The following is a 16811-nucleotide window of genomic DNA, read 5'->3' as shown; positions in this document are numbered from 1 at the left end:
CTGCACTACCCATCTCTTTCCTGCAGCAGCACAACAGCCGCCACCGCTGTCCCTTCCAGCCCATCAGTATGTGCGAATCGTTGGTGAAACACTGCGTATCCCTTGTTACACCAGAAACCAGTATCACTCGTATAACATCACCTGGAGCTCATCAGAAAAGGTGAAGTGATGTGATCCAAGAATTTGGTAGTACTTTATTTTACAGTCCAGGGGCCGGTTGCACCAGCTGTGCGTAAGTTACAACTTAGCCTAGTTTTGACGTAAATGGACACTAAGTTACAACAAGTGTTGGGTGTAACTAGTTATTAAGTAATTTGTTACTGTAATTTCATTTTGTTTCAAGAGTAAAGGGATTAGGTGGTAAAACACATTCTTTCGAAGGCTTGATTGTGTTTGCGGGGTGCCCTGTAATGTGTTCAAGTGTCGTTTAAAAAAAAAAAGCATTATTTTTCATACATTTTACCTTTATTCTACACTGCTCTGTCTCTCCTTGTAAAAGACGTCTGATAGTTTCCTGGTTCTAGGAAGCCGGTCTCTCAAAAATACGCAATGGGCTTTGATTGGTTAGCTGGCCCAGCTGTGCTGTGATTGGCTAACCGCCTAGCACACTCCAGCCTACTCTTCTCCACAGCAATACAAAATGGCCTCGTCCCCCTTATTTAATATTCTCGGAGGAGGGGTTTATGTAAATATTGGAGCTGCTAATGTCAGCGAGTCTGGAGGAAAAGGCTGTAGTTCCCAACCGGCCGTTTGCTGTAGTCCTTAAAAATTGATTTCTTTAAAAGCAAATATCTCCCTTTGCTTTAAACTTTGAGCGCTGTAACTTTGCAGATGTTGTTTCTGCTCAAACAGCGACATTACACACTAACTAAAGCTAGAAAAGTGGAATCATGTTTTACCACCCCTTTAATTGAAATAAATACTAAATTATATAATACAGCAGTGGAATTAATTAACATCAAAATGTAAAGACACTTAAATGGTTAGTTCACTTCAAAATGAAAATCTCCTGATAATTTACCCCCCCCCCCACCTCATCCAAAATGTTCATGTCTTTCTTTCTTCAGTCGAAAAGAAATGACGTTTTTGAGGAAAACATTCCAGGATTTTTCAGCACATAATGGACTTTAATGGGAACCAACGGCTGAAGGTCCAAATCAATGCAGTCTCAGAGGAAGAGCTTCAGAGACTCTGACCGATCTCAGAGGAATAGGGTCTGATCCAGACATTTTCAATAAACAATCAGACATTTTCAATAAAATTATTTTTAAAACAAATTATATACTTTTTAACCTAACCGAACTTCGGTGTTGTTCTTTTTCACGGCATATGACATCATCACGTCTGAAAGGTCACGTGATTTAGGTGGAAGTACCGACCCGGTGTTAAAACGAACGTGCAAAGACTAAATCACACGCTCTTTACAAAAATAAAGGTAAAACAATGTTGACGGAAGATTTTAAAGTTGGACGAGAACACAAGTTTTTCGACACTGGGTCGGTACTTCCACCTACGTCATGTGACCTTTCCGACGTGATGATGTCATACGTCATGAAGAAGAACAACACCGAAGTCAAGCATTTGAGGTTAAAAAGTGTATAAATGTTTATTTGTGTAGAAAATGTCCGATGGTTTGTCTGGATCAGACCCTATTCCTCTGAGATCGGTCAGAGTCTCTGAAGCTCTTCCTCTGAAACTGCATTGATTTGGACCTTCAGCCGTTGGTCCCCATTAAAGTCCATTATGTGCAGAAAAATCCTGGAATGTTTTCCTCAAAAAACGTAATTTCTTCTCGACTGAAGAAAGAAAGACACGAACATCTTGGATGAGATGGGGGTGAGTAAATCATCAGAATATTTTCATTTTGAAGGGAACTAATCCTTTAATATGAGGTGGGACCTGTTTTCAATTCAAAGTTCAGTTCCTCTAAATTCATTTCAGTTCCTGAATGTCAGCAAATATTATATTTGTAAGATTGTTTTGAATGCTTACTGCACTGCTTTTGGTTAAACAATGATCATGATTTCTCCTACTTAGGTATTGCATCATGAAACAAAGAAAGACAAACGTTGTGAAGATTGCAGCACCGCCCTTTTAACTATTGATCAAGTCAACATGTCCGATACAGGGAATTTAACCTGCACCGGGTGGAACGAAGCTGGAAAAAACAGTGTCACAGCACTTCTTACAGTTGTTGGTAGGTTTCTTTACACCAGAGAGTGATACACAAATACACAAAAGACTTAAGGGAAACATTTTAGAAGACCATTCCGTCATTAATGAATAAGAAACAACACAGGAACAAATGAGCACTATTAATATTCTAGTAACTACTATTAACAATAAACTCTAATTAAAAAAATTAGTAAGTAATAGCACTCAGTTAAATGTAGTAGTTCAATATTATAATCATTAACTATATTTTTTCACAACTGCCAGAGGACTAAGAGCTACAGATTCATAATTAACATAATAATAAATATGCAGGTCATAGTAAACCAGGTTCCGCGTTAGGTTCCCCGCGCTTCCCTATTGGTAACCCACTAATAATTATTTAAGTGTTACCATATCTGTCAGAATCCATTACTATCCAAAAACTTACAAAAACCTCAAAAGCTTACAATGACTTCAATCATTACTATAGAGCTATTGTGTTTTTTACTTTAGATTACTGATCCAAATCATTAGTAAATACTTACTTAAATACTAAGGGATTTGGTAATACTTGAGTCATTACTGATGGGATACTATGACCTTCACTTTAGAATTAATTATATATTATGCATTATTCATGTTAATTATGAATCTGTATTAGTTATCAGTAGTCCTCTGGGCAACAGGTTCTCACTCCCAATTCTGCATCACTTTTTAACACAAAGGTAAAAACCTTTGCCGTTATACACAGACGTGTTGGGCATGATTATCATCATGATAATTAAATATTGGGTTATGATATTGCATTATGACATGTTGGATTCTCAATTTTATCCGCCAGCGTCATTTTATTTACATTTATTTAGTTTTTTAATTTAACGTTACGCTATTTAGACACGTTTGAAAACGTTACCCAACCCCATCCCTAAATCTACCCATTTGTGCATTATATGATAAAACACAGGATATAACAGGCACTACAGGCACAATTTACTCAAAAAGTACAAATATTCTAAGTGTCCCGAGGCCAAACGATTGATTTGTGTAAAGAAAATCCCCAAAAGTGATCTGAGTCTCTATCCACGAAGATCATGCACACATTCATAAATTGCTGCCTGAAGAAACATTACGATTTGATTGTGATAATTAATTGGCTCTCGTGTGTCTCGTTATAACGTGCAGGAGAATGCAGGCGAAGGTGAGGATCAAAATGCAGGGTTTTCAATAAAATAACACATTGAACAAAGAACTCCAGGAATAAAAAAAACAAAGGAACAAAGACCACTAGGATACAAGACCTAGAAGCCACCATTACATGTACAACAACCCACAAACACCAGTAAGATACAAGCACTACATATACACAGGGAAGACTAGCTTAACAAGATAACAAGGGGTGTGGTAAATGGGAAACACCTGGGGAGACTAGTCAACATAAAACGCTGCAAAGAACTACAAAAAACGCACAGGGGACACTTCAACGCAAAAATCCAAGAAAAGACACAGAGCATATGTGACACACGTGACCAATTGCGTCATTATGTCAGCTTTGATTGTGAAATGTAATTGACTCTCATCAGTGGCGTAACTTTGTTTTAAAAAGTGGGTAGGACATACAGTGGGGCAAAAAAGTATTTAGTCAGCCACCAAGTTCTCCCACTTAAAAACATGAGAGAGGAATTTTCATCATAGGTACACTTCAACTGCAAATTATGTTGGAAAATAAGCATTTGGTCACCTACAAAAAAGCAAGATTTCTGGCTCTCACAGACTTGTAACTTTTTCTTTAAGAGGCCCCTCTGTCCTCCACTTGTTACCTGTATTAATGGCAGCTTTTTGAACTCGTTAGTAGTATAAAAGACACCTGTCCACAACCTCAAACAGTCAGACTCCAAACTCCACTATGGCCAAGACCAAAGAGCTGTCAAAGGACACCAGAAACAAAAGTGTAGACCTGCACCAGGCTGGGAAGACTGAATCTCCAAGAGGTAAGCAGTTTGGTGTGAAGAAATCAACTGTGGGAACATTTTTTAGAAAATGGAAGACATGAAAGACCACTGATAATCTCCCTCGATCTGGGGCACCACGCAAGATCTCACCCCGGGGGGTCAAAATGATCACAAGAACGGTGAGCAAAAATCCCAGAACCACACGAGGGGACCTAGAGAATTACCTGCAGAGAGCTGGGACCAAAGTAACAAAGGGCTACCATCAGTAACACATTACTCCGCCAGGGACTCAAATCCTGCAGTGCCAGTTATGTCCCCCTGCTTAAGCCAGTACATGTCCAGGTCCATCTGAAGTTTGCTAGAGAGCATTTGGATGATCCAGAAGAGGATTGGGAGAATGTCAAATGGTCAGATGAAACCAAAATAGAAGTTTTGGGTAAAAACTCAACTTGTCGTGTTTGGAGGAGAAAGAATGCTGAGTTGTACCGTACCTACTGTTAAGCATGGGGGTGGAAACATCATGCTTTGGGGCTGTTTTTCTACAAAGGGACCAGGACGACTGATCCGTATAAAGAAAAGAATGAATGGGGCCATGTATCATGAGATTTTGAGTAAAAACCTCCTTCCATAAGCAAGGGCATTGACAATGAAATATGATATGGAATTATATGGACAATGAAACATGGCTGAGTCTTTCAGCATGACAATGATCTCAAACACACCACCTGGGGAACGAAGGAGTGGCTTCGTAAGAAGCATTTCAATGTCATGGTGTGGCCTAGCCAGTCTCTATATCTCAACCCCATAGACAATCTTTGGAGGGAGTTGAGATCCGTGTTGCCCAGTGACAGCCCCAAAACATCACTGCTCTAGAGGAGATCTGCATGGAGGAATGGGCCAAACTACCAGCAACAGTGTGTAAAAACCTTGTGGCGACTTACTGAAAATGTTTGACCTCCTCCATTGCCAACAAAGGGTATATAACAAAGTATTGAGATGAACTTTTGTTATTGACCAAATACTTATTTTCAACCATAATTTGCATAATTGGGGGGTTAGCATTGCTAATACAATGTTATATCAAATGTGAAATATGGACAATAACAATTGCAGGAAAAATGTATATTAAGATAAATCAATAAATAGTTAATGTATTGATATAGATCTCATGTTTAATTCTTGCATCTAAACCGAATATCATCAGTGGTTGTAGCCTATCAAGATTAGGGACAGTTTTTGTGCATTTTATTTGGTGATTAAGCCACAAGAGAAATCCACGACAATATTAATAGCGGCAACGAGCACCAGATCGTATTTTATTTAACAAATGAATGAAATGATGCTCTTCTAGTTAACCAGATATGTTTTTGTTTTTTTGTATTAGCTAGGTTCATCTGTGCAGCAAGATGTTTCAAAAAGTGGTGGGGACATGTCCCAGCCATATATCACCCGCATATTACGCTATGGCTCTCGTGTGTCTCGTGAGACATGACCGATTGTGTCATGCTAGAGTCAGGTGTATCTTTTGAATGAGATATGACTAAGTGGAGTGTGAGCGTTTACTGAGCGATTGGATCATCATTTTCATCATTAAAACTTTAAGATCAAGTCTTAAATGTTTGATGTTCTTCACATAAAGATATCGACTCCGGAAGACTTGAGTTGATACTTTTATACTGAGTTTTTGCAATTAAAACTTGATTGTAGCCGACTTTTATTAACCTGTTATAATGTTGAGAAGTGGGTAGGTTTAGAGTAGGAGTTGGGATAGTCAAAAAATAAAAGTAGCCTATAAATATCTTAATAGTGCGTTTACTCATTTGTTCCGCTGTAAAAAAAATAAATAAAAAAAATTCCAACTCACAAAAATGTAGGCTAATGATTATGTTTTAACTGGGCAATTCAACTAGACAATTAAATACAAACATGTTGGCTTAACCAGTGAAAATAAGTTGGCTCAACAATTGTTGAACCTTAGTATTAATTGTAAATGTGATTGTTACAAGTTAACAATGCATTCTGGGTGCATCATTCAAAACTCATCCACGGCTCCCAGCATGCATTGAGGCATGAAGCATGTCACCATTGTTGAGATTCATCGGCTGATTCTTGATGTCTGTGGGAGTAAATCTCACATGAGGTCAAATTGCTTAATGTACAATTGGTTTTAAACCTTATTCAGCTTCTCTGATTAAAATATGTTGAATCTTTTCTAGAATCACAAAAAAAGTTAATAATATATTGCTCATATTAAACTCAAGTCATAAAATCAGTGAATTAAGCCACTACACATTGATTAAATTCTTATTCAGCAGCCAGAGAAACACTAAAGCATTAAAAAAGTCATCAAACTGCCAAACTAAAGAAACCACTAATCACCATGATGGTGATATAAAAAGTACAGACAAATAAATAAATAATGATAACTCAATCAGCTGAACAAAATATCTTAAATTGGGAAACATATGACCTTACTCAGTTAATGAAGTTGAGTGAACTACTTTGTGTAAAAGTTAAGTAAACTCAAAAACACTGTGCAGCATGTTGCCTTTTTATACAGTGTGTGTTGTTATTCATTAATGACAGAACCATATTCTAAAGTGTTACTGATTTAAGATTTGTCTTTGAAACTGTGTCGTGGTCTTGGTGTTTTCTTCCAGATCAGCCTTACATAAGGCTTACTCCAATCCTGTCCTCTGAACACAAAGTGAACCAAACGGATATTGAGGTGATGCAAGGGGATATCGTTAAACTTAGTGTGCAGATTGACGCATATCCAGAAGTTGAATGGGTATCTTGGAAAACTCCCAAATCTAATCACACCCACGAGGAAATATTTCACAGGATGCATAAAAGGTTAAACAGACGTTTAGTTCAACTTTTTTTTTTCATGTCGTTTCAAACCTGTATAAATGTATTTGTTCTACTGAACACAAAAGAAGATATTTGTAAGAATGTTTATAACCAAGCTCTGCACAAGCTCTGTTTGTTAGTGACACTGACCTTGTGTTTATATTCGACAGTAACAGCAATATGTCCACAATCCTGCTGAGAAAAGTTGGAGTACAAGAATATGGTCAGTACATCTTCACTGCCAGAAGTGCCAGAGTCAATGCCTCAATTGTTTTTACAGTTCATGTCTACCGTAAGTCACTTTGCTTGTTAGCGATCAAATGTTTTCATAAATGAATGAAACCAAAGATTTATCTTTTTTGTCTTTCCAAACATACAGATAAGCCTAACACTGCAATTAAGTGGGTAAATGGCATTGCCACTTGTGTGGCGACTGGTTATCCCATACCCAGGATTCAGTGGTTCCAGTGTGAAGATTCCAGAGCTATGTATGTCTTCTTTTCGCAAATCATACACCCTCATCTAAAGGATTATTAGGAACACCATACTAATACTGTGTTTGACCCCCTTTCGCCTTCAGAACTGCCTTAGTTCTATGTGGCATTGATTCAACAAGCTGCTGAAAGCATTCTTTAGAAATGTTGGCCCATATTGATAGGAGAGCATCCTGCAGTTGATGGAGATTTGTGGGATGCACATCCAGGGCACGAAGCTCCCGTTCCACCACATCCCAAAGATGCTCTATTGGGTTGAGATCTGGGGACTGTGGGGGCCATTTTAGTGCAGTGAACTCATTGTCATGGTCAAAAAAACAATTTGAAATGATTCGAGCTTTGTGACATGGTGCATTATCCTGCTGGAAGTAGCCATCAGAGGATGGGTACATGGTGGTCATAAAGGGATGGACATGGTCAGAAACAATGATCAGGTAGGCCGTGGCATTTAAACGATGCCCAATTGGCACTAAGGGGCCTAAAGTGTGCCAAGAAAACATCCCCCACACCATTACACCACCACCAGCAGCCTGCACAGTGGTAACAAGGCATGATGGATCCATGTTCTCATTCTGTTTACGCCAAATTCTGACTTTACCATCTAAATGTCTCAACAGAAATCGAGACTCATCAGACCAGGCAACATTTTTCCAGTCTTCAACTGTCCAATTTTGGTGAGCTTGTGCAAATTGTAGCCTCTTTTTACGATGTTAATTAACAAAGATTCGGGAGGAGGGCTTTCAGATAATTGACACAGGTGGATAGCACTCAGCTAATCAACGAGAGGTGCATATATATACACTGCAGTCTTACCTCCATTCTGTTGACAGTTTATCAGCATATTGGCTCGCCGTGTGCTAAAAAAAATGTCTCAACGCCCAAGCCATTCGTCCAACGATGAAAGCGACACCCCCAGGGATTCGCCGCCGCATCCAGCCGGCACCAGTGACATCCAGCTGCCGCTGGTCATTGGAATCGAGCCCCAGGCATCTTCGCGCGGCCGCACACCTGCTCGATCAGGCTTGCGCCCGCCAAGACGCCGAGGCCAATCTTCACCACCCCCAGCAAGACTTCCATCCTCCTCCCCAGCCTCCTCCTACCGCTCGGCCGTCCCGACAATCCCACCTATCGGGAAGTGGACCGTAGCAGGATTGAGGCAGGCGCTGGGTAACGCGGACATACAGGCTTCGCGGAAATTAAACAAAGCAGAATTGTATGATCTTTATGTGTCTTTGCAAGAAACTAACCTCTCTCCTAAGCCCAAGTCGGCCCAAAAGCGGAGCAGAGCCCGCAGAGTGCAAACACCACCATCAAGATCCAGCTCGCTCTGCCCTGCGAGCCGCGACAACAGGCCTTCAGCTAGCCTGGGCCGCACACCAGATCCCGCGGGAGCTGGGCCTCCCCCACTGCCTGACGCGACTCAACTCTTCACCGCGGCTTCTGCGGCCGCAGCGCCGTATGCAGCCGGGCACGCCGGCCTTCCCACAGCTTCTCAGGTCTATGCTCCCACAGTTCATAACACTCTTCCTTTCCAGTGGCCTCCAGCGCCTGTAGCAGATGCTACCGCTAGGCGAAACCAGCTAGCGGCACAGGCCCAAACTTTCCAAACATTCTATCCAGCAGGTTTTAACCCCGCCCACAGCCAGTGGCCCGCAGCTCCGGTAGCGCAAACAAGCGCGAGCACGCCCCCGCTTGCAGTTCAAGCGCACAATTCACTCTACCAACCTTCATTTCCTTCCTTTCCTCCGACTAACTTTTTCTCCCAAGCCACAGAGGGTAATCAAAGCGGGAGGCTGCCGCCGACATTCGCAGCCCCGGCGTTTAACCATCCTAACTCTTCCCTGCAGGCTAAATCACAACACACTCTATTCACAGCAACATCGATGCCCGTGCCATCCAACGCACTCGCCTTGGAACCGCCTCCAGTGGCACAAACCATCCGTGCACAGATCCTTGCAGAAATTCAGGACGCTGGCTCCAGAGGCGGACAAATTCCCAACTCCAGTACCTCACTATTCGCAACTAATATTCCCGTAACCCACCCGCTAAAACCCCTACTCAACGCGTCGCTCGACGCCATCCTCCAAGCGGTGTCTCCTAGGACCCTCCAATCCTACGTGACCGCTTGGAGAAATTTCAAAGCATTCCACATTTCCTACAACATACCGTTCCCCGATTTCACTCTCCTTTCAATCACCTCGTTTATTTCCTACCTCAATACCATTAAAGGCCTCCAAGTTGGGTCTATTAAAGGTTACCTGAGCGGCATTCAGTATTTCCACAAACTGATGTATGGTGCTCCTTCTCAGGAGATAAATAACTCACAAACCTCCCTCCTGATCAAAGGGATTCAAAAATCTCAGCCCACCCGTCCTGACACCAGACAACCCATAACACTAGACATCCTCAACAACTGTATCCGTACCCTCCGCACAGGCTACCAACCTCTCCATACCGCCCGGACACTCGACGCCATGTTTATCCTAGCCTTTTTTGGGTTTCTCAGATGCTCAGAACTCGCTATCACTTCAAAATTCGACCCTAAAAGCCATCCCACCATCTCAGACTTATCAGTACTAGATGGAGAAACAATCTCCTATTTGATTAAGCGAAGTAAGACTGACCAAACCAAAAAAGGCCATTTTATCTACATTTTTAATCTCTCATCACCAATTCATCCATACCAGTCAGTTCTGGCTTATCTCCAATGGAGAAATTCCCAAGCTAAATCTCCCCTGGAACCTCTATTCACAGACGAATCAAACAAACCCGTGACACGCTTTTGGTTCCAAAAACATCTAAAATCTGTTCTCCAGCAGTCAGGTGTCCCAGCAAAAAACTTCTCAAGCCATTCATTCCGCATTGGCGCTGCAACCACAGCAGCTCAAAAAGGCCTCTCCCAACAGCAGATCCAAGATCTCGGGAGATGGTCCTCAGACGCTTTCCAAAGATACATCAGGACCAACCGTTTCCACATCAAAAAAGCCCACCAAACCCTTATCGGCTAAAATCCTCCGGGTCGCCACCGGCCCAGCGGATGAAGCAATTAATCTCCCAGTCATACACTCATGCTGTTCTTTCATGTTTTTCAGCGAGCCACCGGGAAGTTCCCACGCAGCACAAAAGAGAGTGGAAAGTTTCCACGCAGCACGAAAGAGTGGAAAGTTGCCACCCAGCACAAAAGAAAGTGGAAAGCTTCCACGCAGCACGAAAGAGTGGAATGTTTCCACGCAGCGCGAAAGAGTGGAAAGTTTCCACGTAGCGTGAAAGAGTGGAAAGTTTCCACGTAGCGTGAAAGAGTGGAAAGTTTCCACGCAGCGTGAAAGAGTGGAAAGTTTCCACGCAGCGTGAAAGAGCGGAAAGTTCCCACGCAGCGTGAAAGAGCGGAAAGTTTCCACGCAGCGTGAAAGAGCGGAAAGTTTCCACGCAGCGTGAAAGAGTGGAAAGTTTCCACGCAGCGTGAAAGAGTGGAAAGTTTCCACGCAGCGTGAAAGAGTGGAAAGTTTCCACACAGTAAGGAAATGTTTTATTGTTGTTGTTTCTCTCATATTTCTCTTTTCCCGTTTGTTCTTCTTTTAGACAATCTACCACCTACGCACACCAAAACAACATCAGGGGCCCCCTGGTCAAGCAACCAGGCCCTTTCCCGAATGCCAGCCCGCCAAGCTCAGCTTTTTGGGGGGTAATTAGCCAGGCGGCTGTCCTATGCTCAGCATTTTTTGGGGGGTACTCTGGGTTCGGGCCAAGTTCGAGCTCGAATCCCTCCCCCCGGACAGCACGCCAAATACGCATTTATATTACTCTATATAATTATATGTAAGTGTGAACTCGTGAAACGATGTTAATTAACAAAGATTCGGGAGGAGGGCTTTCAGATAATTGACACAGGTGGATAGCACTCAGCTAATCAACGAGAGGTGCATATATATACACAGCAGTCTTACCTCCATTCTGTTGACAGTTTATCAGCATCCCTCCTCCACCCCTTCTCCACATTTTGCTCTTTTAGTTCTAACCACTTACACAGGGGGGGGGGGGTACTCTGGGTTCGGGCCAAGTTCGAGCTCGAATCCCTCCCCCCGGACAGCACGCCAAATACGCATTTATATTACTCTATATAATTATATGTAAGTGTGAACTCGTGAACCTATTTGTGGTATGAGTGGTACCTGGTGGGGTCTTCTGCTGTTGTAGCCCATCCGCCTCAAGGTTGTGTGTGTTGTGGCTTCACAAATGCTTTGCTGCATACCTCGGTTGTAACGAGTGGTTATTTAAGTCAAAGTTGCTCTTCTATCAGCTTGAATCAGTCGGCCCATTCTCCTCTGACCTCGAGCATCAACAAGGCATTTTTGTCCAGAAGACTGCTGCAAACTGGATGTTCTTCCCTTTTCACACCATTCTTTATAAACTCTAGAAATGGTTGTGTGTGAAAATCCCAGTAACTGAGCAGATTGTGAAATAATAATACGCTGCAAATTGCTTAAATCACCTTTCTTTCCCATTCTGATTAGATAACTGCATTAATGAGAAATTGAACAGGTGTTCCTAATAATCATTTAGTTGAGTGTATATATATATATATATATATATATATATATATATATATATATATATATATATATATATATATATATATATATATATATATATATATATATATATATATATATATATATATATATATATATATGAAATTAGGCTTTTCATTTTCCTATTTTAATATGATTGTGTGACAGGTGTAAATACAACCATACATCAGCTGTGGAATTAACAGCCACCCAGTCCACTTTGGGACATGCCAGAGAGAATGAGCCAGTGTTGGTGAAAAGTGTGTTACCGGTGACTAACGCAAACACTAATTTAACCTTCGAGTGTGTGGCTACAAACATTGTTGGAGAAGATCGTGACATCTTCACCTTTAAAATTTCATGTAAGAAAAATGTCAATATCCCTGCAATTGAGCACCATTTTGTGCATTGGAAATGTTGTCATCTGATGCCCCTCTAATATCTATAGATGTTCCTGGCAATACATCAGTGTGGTCAACTTCAGTGATGATCACTGTCATCCTCTCCGGAGCCTTCGCTGTGGCCATCTTATGGATGCTGATCCTCTTCTACAAGCACAGAAAGGTGTTTTTGCATGTCTGTTGGACACAGAAATGACAAAATAAATGTAAATAATTTAACCGCTTTTTTGTTTTAAGGCACATAAATATGAAATCCAGTGGAAAATCATTGAGATGAATGATGGGAACAATTACACATTCATTGACCCCACCCAACTTCCGTACAACAAAAAACTGGAGTTCCCTCGAAATAAGCTGAAGCTTGGTACTGTAGCCATGTAATGTTTTACATTATCATAGTTTTGTTGTTATTAATGATAAGAAATAACCATTGTAATAAACAAACCATTGCTTTTACTTCAGGACAAGTTCTAGGAGCAGGAGCTTTTGGGAAGGTGGTGCAAGCAACCGCTTATGGGCTTGTCAAGGACGAAACCGTTACACGCGTGGCGGTGAAAATGCTCAAGCGTAAGTTCAATGCATGTTATAACAAATTTGAGTAGATTTTTATCAATTTTTCAGAATGAATATATTTGGAGTGAATATGCAGTCAAACCAAAAATGATTCAGACAGCAGATATAATTTTTACTAGTGTGTGCAGGAAACTTTAGTATAGTAAACTCTGTGACATATTATACCCCAAAATTCTTCATACAGTGACTACCAGTAAAATTGATAACAGTTTGGGACCAAAATTATTCAGACACCATGTTTTGCTGAAGCGTTTTTTTCTTGACTTTCTAATGTGACCTTTGACACCACAGACTGAAGAAAATGAAGCATTGCTTGGTCATTGGTTGAGCTAAATTGGCATCATCTAACTGTATAGTTGAATCTAAAAGTTATCGGAAATTATCTAGATGAATTTGTTCTGACACAGTTTAACTCCGGGTTCTCGTCATATTGTATCACCATTTTCTAAACTATAGCAAATAAACTGATAATGAGAGAAAATGTTATCTTTGGTTTTGGTTTGAATGTATGAATATCTCAGATACTCAGAATATAACAAAGAAAGGATTAGGATTTAATAATAAAGACTTCAGTGAATTTAGCTTGACTCTGTGATGAAGTTTCAAGTGTGAAGCTAAAGAAAAGCAGAAATAGAAATCTGGACTCTCACAAAATTGATGACTCAAATGATCAGATTTCTAGTTATTTTGTTCCCATGATAAGCTGTTACATTTGTCAAAAGTCTAGGCTTCTTTATATATTAAATATTCCATTTAACACTTGGTCTTTAATACACTTGGTCTTCCGGTGCTAATTTAGGTGCCCTTTTATCCTCTTGTTGACACGCTTCATCACCTGACCTCCTGCTATATGAACTATAGTTTGAATTAATCCCTATTCTTTCCATGACACGGTGACATTACAGTACAGAATGGCTTTTTAGGCATTATCCTGAACATTTAACGTGTTATTAAATGGAAGAGAGGCGTTCAGAAGCTTGTGTAACCACCACATAATCTTGAATTTCCAGGCAAAAACTGCTCAGTCCTTTACATAAAATTCAGGCTTTTATATGACGCTTTTCCACTGCATTGTCACATGCCTGTCCTGTCTTGTGTGCACATGTGGGTTTTGTCATGTCTTGCATGTGCTCCTGTCATTGTCTGATCCCTCCCCCTTGTTATCTGATTAGTGTTGATTTCTCCCACCTGTTCCCTCTTGATTTCTTCCCTTTATAAGCTCCTTGTGTTTGTCAGTCTGTGTTGGATCCTTGTGTAATGTCTGCGTCTCCCGTTCTCCCTGTGATTCTGTTGGTTTGTTTAAGTTTATATTTTATTATTCTATTGTGTGTTTTTCCCCCTCGTGGGTTTTGTTTTGAGTTTATGTTTTATTTGTTATAAATAAATATATCCTTTTCTGCACTTGAGTCCTCGCACCATTTCCTTTGTGTGTACGTGACAGAAGGATCCAACCATACTATGAGGACTCAGCAGAGAAGTTCTCCCTCGGTGCCAGTTCCGGGGGTCCCGAGTCCGGGAATCCCGAGTCCAGACATGGCCTGGAGGGCCGTAATGGGAGGGTTTGTGGTGGCAGTCCTGCATGCTTGGGAAAAGCACAGGGTGTCATCCACCACTCCGGTGGTCCCAGTTCCGGTGGATCGTGGGCCGGTGGTCCCTGTGCCGGTGGATCATGTTCCGGTGGTCCCTGTGCCGGTGGATCGTGCTCCGGTGGTCCCTGTGCCGGTGGATCGTGCTCCGGTGGTCCCTGTGCCGGTGGATCGTGTTCCGGTGGTCCCTGTGCCGGTGGATCGTGTTCCGGTGGTCCCTGTGCCGGTGGATCGTGTTCCGGTGGTCCCTGTGCCGGTGGATCGTGTTCCGGTGGTCCCTGTGCCGGTGGATCGTGTTCCGGTGGTCCCTGTGCCGGTGGACTCCGTTCCGGTGGTCCCGAGTCCGGAAACGGCCTGGAGGGCTGTGATGGGATGCTTTGTGGTGGCAGTCCTGCATGCGTGGAAGGAGCACAGGGCTTTATCCGAAGCCCCGGAGGCAGTTCCGGTGGTCCCAGTTCCGGTGGATTGTGTGCCGGTGGTCTCAGTTCCGGTGGATCGTGTTCCGGTGGTCCCTGTGCCGGTGGATCGTGTTCCGGTGGTCCCAGTTCCGGCAGATCATGTTCCGGTGGTCCCAATGCCAGCAGATCGTATTCCGGTGGTCCCAGTGCCGGTGGATACTGCTGGACTGGAGAAGTTTCCCCAACGCCCTGCCTGCGCCGCTGAGGCGCCCTGCTCTCTCTGCGCCGCTGAGGCGCCCTGCTCTCCCTGCGCCCCTGAGGCCCCCAGCTCTCCCTGCGCCCCTGAGCAGTCCTGCTCTCCGTGCGCCGCTGAGGCGTCCTGCTCTCCGTGCGCCGCTGAGGCGTCCTGCTCTCCGTGCGCCGCTGAGGCGTCCTGCTCTCCGTGCGCCGCTGAGGCGTCCTGCTCTCCGTGCGCCGCTGAGGCGTCCTGCTCTCCGTGCGCCGCTGAGGCGTCCTGCTCTCCGTGCACCGCTGAGGCGTCCTGCTCTCCGTGCGACTCTGAGGCGTCCTGCTCTCACCGCACCTCCCTGGCGCTCCCTGCACTGACCGCACCACCCAGGAGTCCTGCTCTCACCGTGCCTCCCTGGCGCCCTGCTCTACCCATGCCGCCCTGGCCGCCTGAACTCTGCGGGCCGCCCCGGCCACCTGAACTCGGTGGGCCTCCCGACTTCGGCGGGCCGCCCTGGTCATTCGAACTTTGTGTGCCACCATGGCCTCCTGAACTTTTTGTTTTCCCCATGTTTCCCTTGTTGACCCCTCCCTTGTCTGTTCCTTCCTTGTTTGTTTCCCCTGTCCCGCCCTGGTCTGTCCCTCCCGTGCCGCCCTGGTCTGTCCCTCCCGTGCCGCCCTGGTCTGTCCCTCCCGTGCCGCCCTGGTCTGTCCCTGCCGTGCCCCCCTGGTCTGTCCCTCCCGTGCCCCCCTGGTCTGTCCCTCCCGTGCCCCCCTGGTCGGTCCCTCCCGTCCCGCCCGTCCCTAGTGGAGCGTCTGGTAGCCGCTCCTTAAGGAGGGGGTAATGTCACATGCCTGTCCTGTCTTGTGTGCACATGTGGGTTTTGTCATGTCTTGCATGTGCTCCTGTCATTGTCTGATCCCTCCCCCTTGTTATCTGATTAGTGTTGATTTCTCCCACCTGTTCCCTCTTGATTTCTTCCCTTTATAAGCTCCTTGTGTTTGTCAGTCTGTGTTGGATCCTTGTGTAATGTCTGCGTCTCCCGTTCTCCCTGTGATTCTGTTGGTTTGTTTAAGTTTATATTTTATTATTCTATTGTGTGTTTTTCCCCCTCGTGGGTTTTGTTTTGAGTTTATGTTTTATTTGTTATAAATAAATATATCCTTTTCTGCACTTGAGTCCTCGCACCATTTCCTTTGTGTGTACGTGACATGCATGGTACGGCTCGGTACAGCTCGCTTTTTGGCACTTTTCCACTGCATGGTGCGGTTTCGGTATGGCTCAGTACTGTTCGCTTAAATAGTACCACCTCAATTCAGGTTCCAAGCGTGCCTTACCGATACTAAAAAGCGACTTGTCAACACTGCAGATCAGTGATTGTTCAGAGAGAATCGTCACATTATATGCTTTTGTGACAGTGATATAGCGATTGAGACACTAAACACATTGCTAAATACAAGATTAGTTTACCCTCATGCACTGTAGAGCAAATCAAGTCATGTTGTCATCTGAGCTTTGTTGTCATATTTTTGGACCACTGCAGAATGAGGGTTAATCCAATAACCCAATACCTCAGTTACCTCAACACCAGAGGTTTTCATTCAAT

At 43.4% G+C, this 16811-nt stretch overlaps 1 protein-coding gene across 3 annotated transcripts in view; it reads left to right on the top strand.

Moving 5' to 3' along the window:
• The window catches only part of csf1rb (colony stimulating factor 1 receptor, b), a 69051-nt gene that overhangs the window by 26962 nt on the left and 25278 nt on the right, over positions 1-16811 (top strand). For 2 of the 3 annotated variants that reach the window (XM_067423938.1, XM_067423936.1), the window contains exons 4-12: positions 27-160; positions 2038-2197; positions 6764-6959; positions 7127-7248; positions 7336-7444; positions 12187-12380; positions 12467-12582; positions 12657-12783; positions 12882-12986. In XM_067423938.1, the coding sequence (XP_067280039.1) occupies positions 27-160; positions 2038-2197; positions 6764-6959; positions 7127-7248; positions 7336-7444; positions 12187-12380; positions 12467-12582; positions 12657-12783; positions 12882-12986 (1263 nt within the window). The remainder of the gene's footprint in view (positions 1-26; positions 161-2037; positions 2198-6763; positions 6960-7126; positions 7249-7335; positions 7445-12186; positions 12381-12466; positions 12583-12656; positions 12784-12881; positions 12987-16811) is intronic. The other variant, XM_067423939.1, reaches the window with a different exon arrangement.

Source organism: Pseudorasbora parva, chromosome 18 (assembly GCF_024679245.1).
Source record: "Pseudorasbora parva isolate DD20220531a chromosome 18, ASM2467924v1, whole genome shotgun sequence".
In the NCBI taxonomy this organism is placed as follows: Eukaryota; Metazoa; Chordata; class Actinopteri; order Cypriniformes; family Gobionidae; genus Pseudorasbora; species Pseudorasbora parva.
The sequence above is the reverse complement of the archived record's forward strand: the minus strand, read 5'-3'. Positions and strand labels throughout refer to the sequence as shown.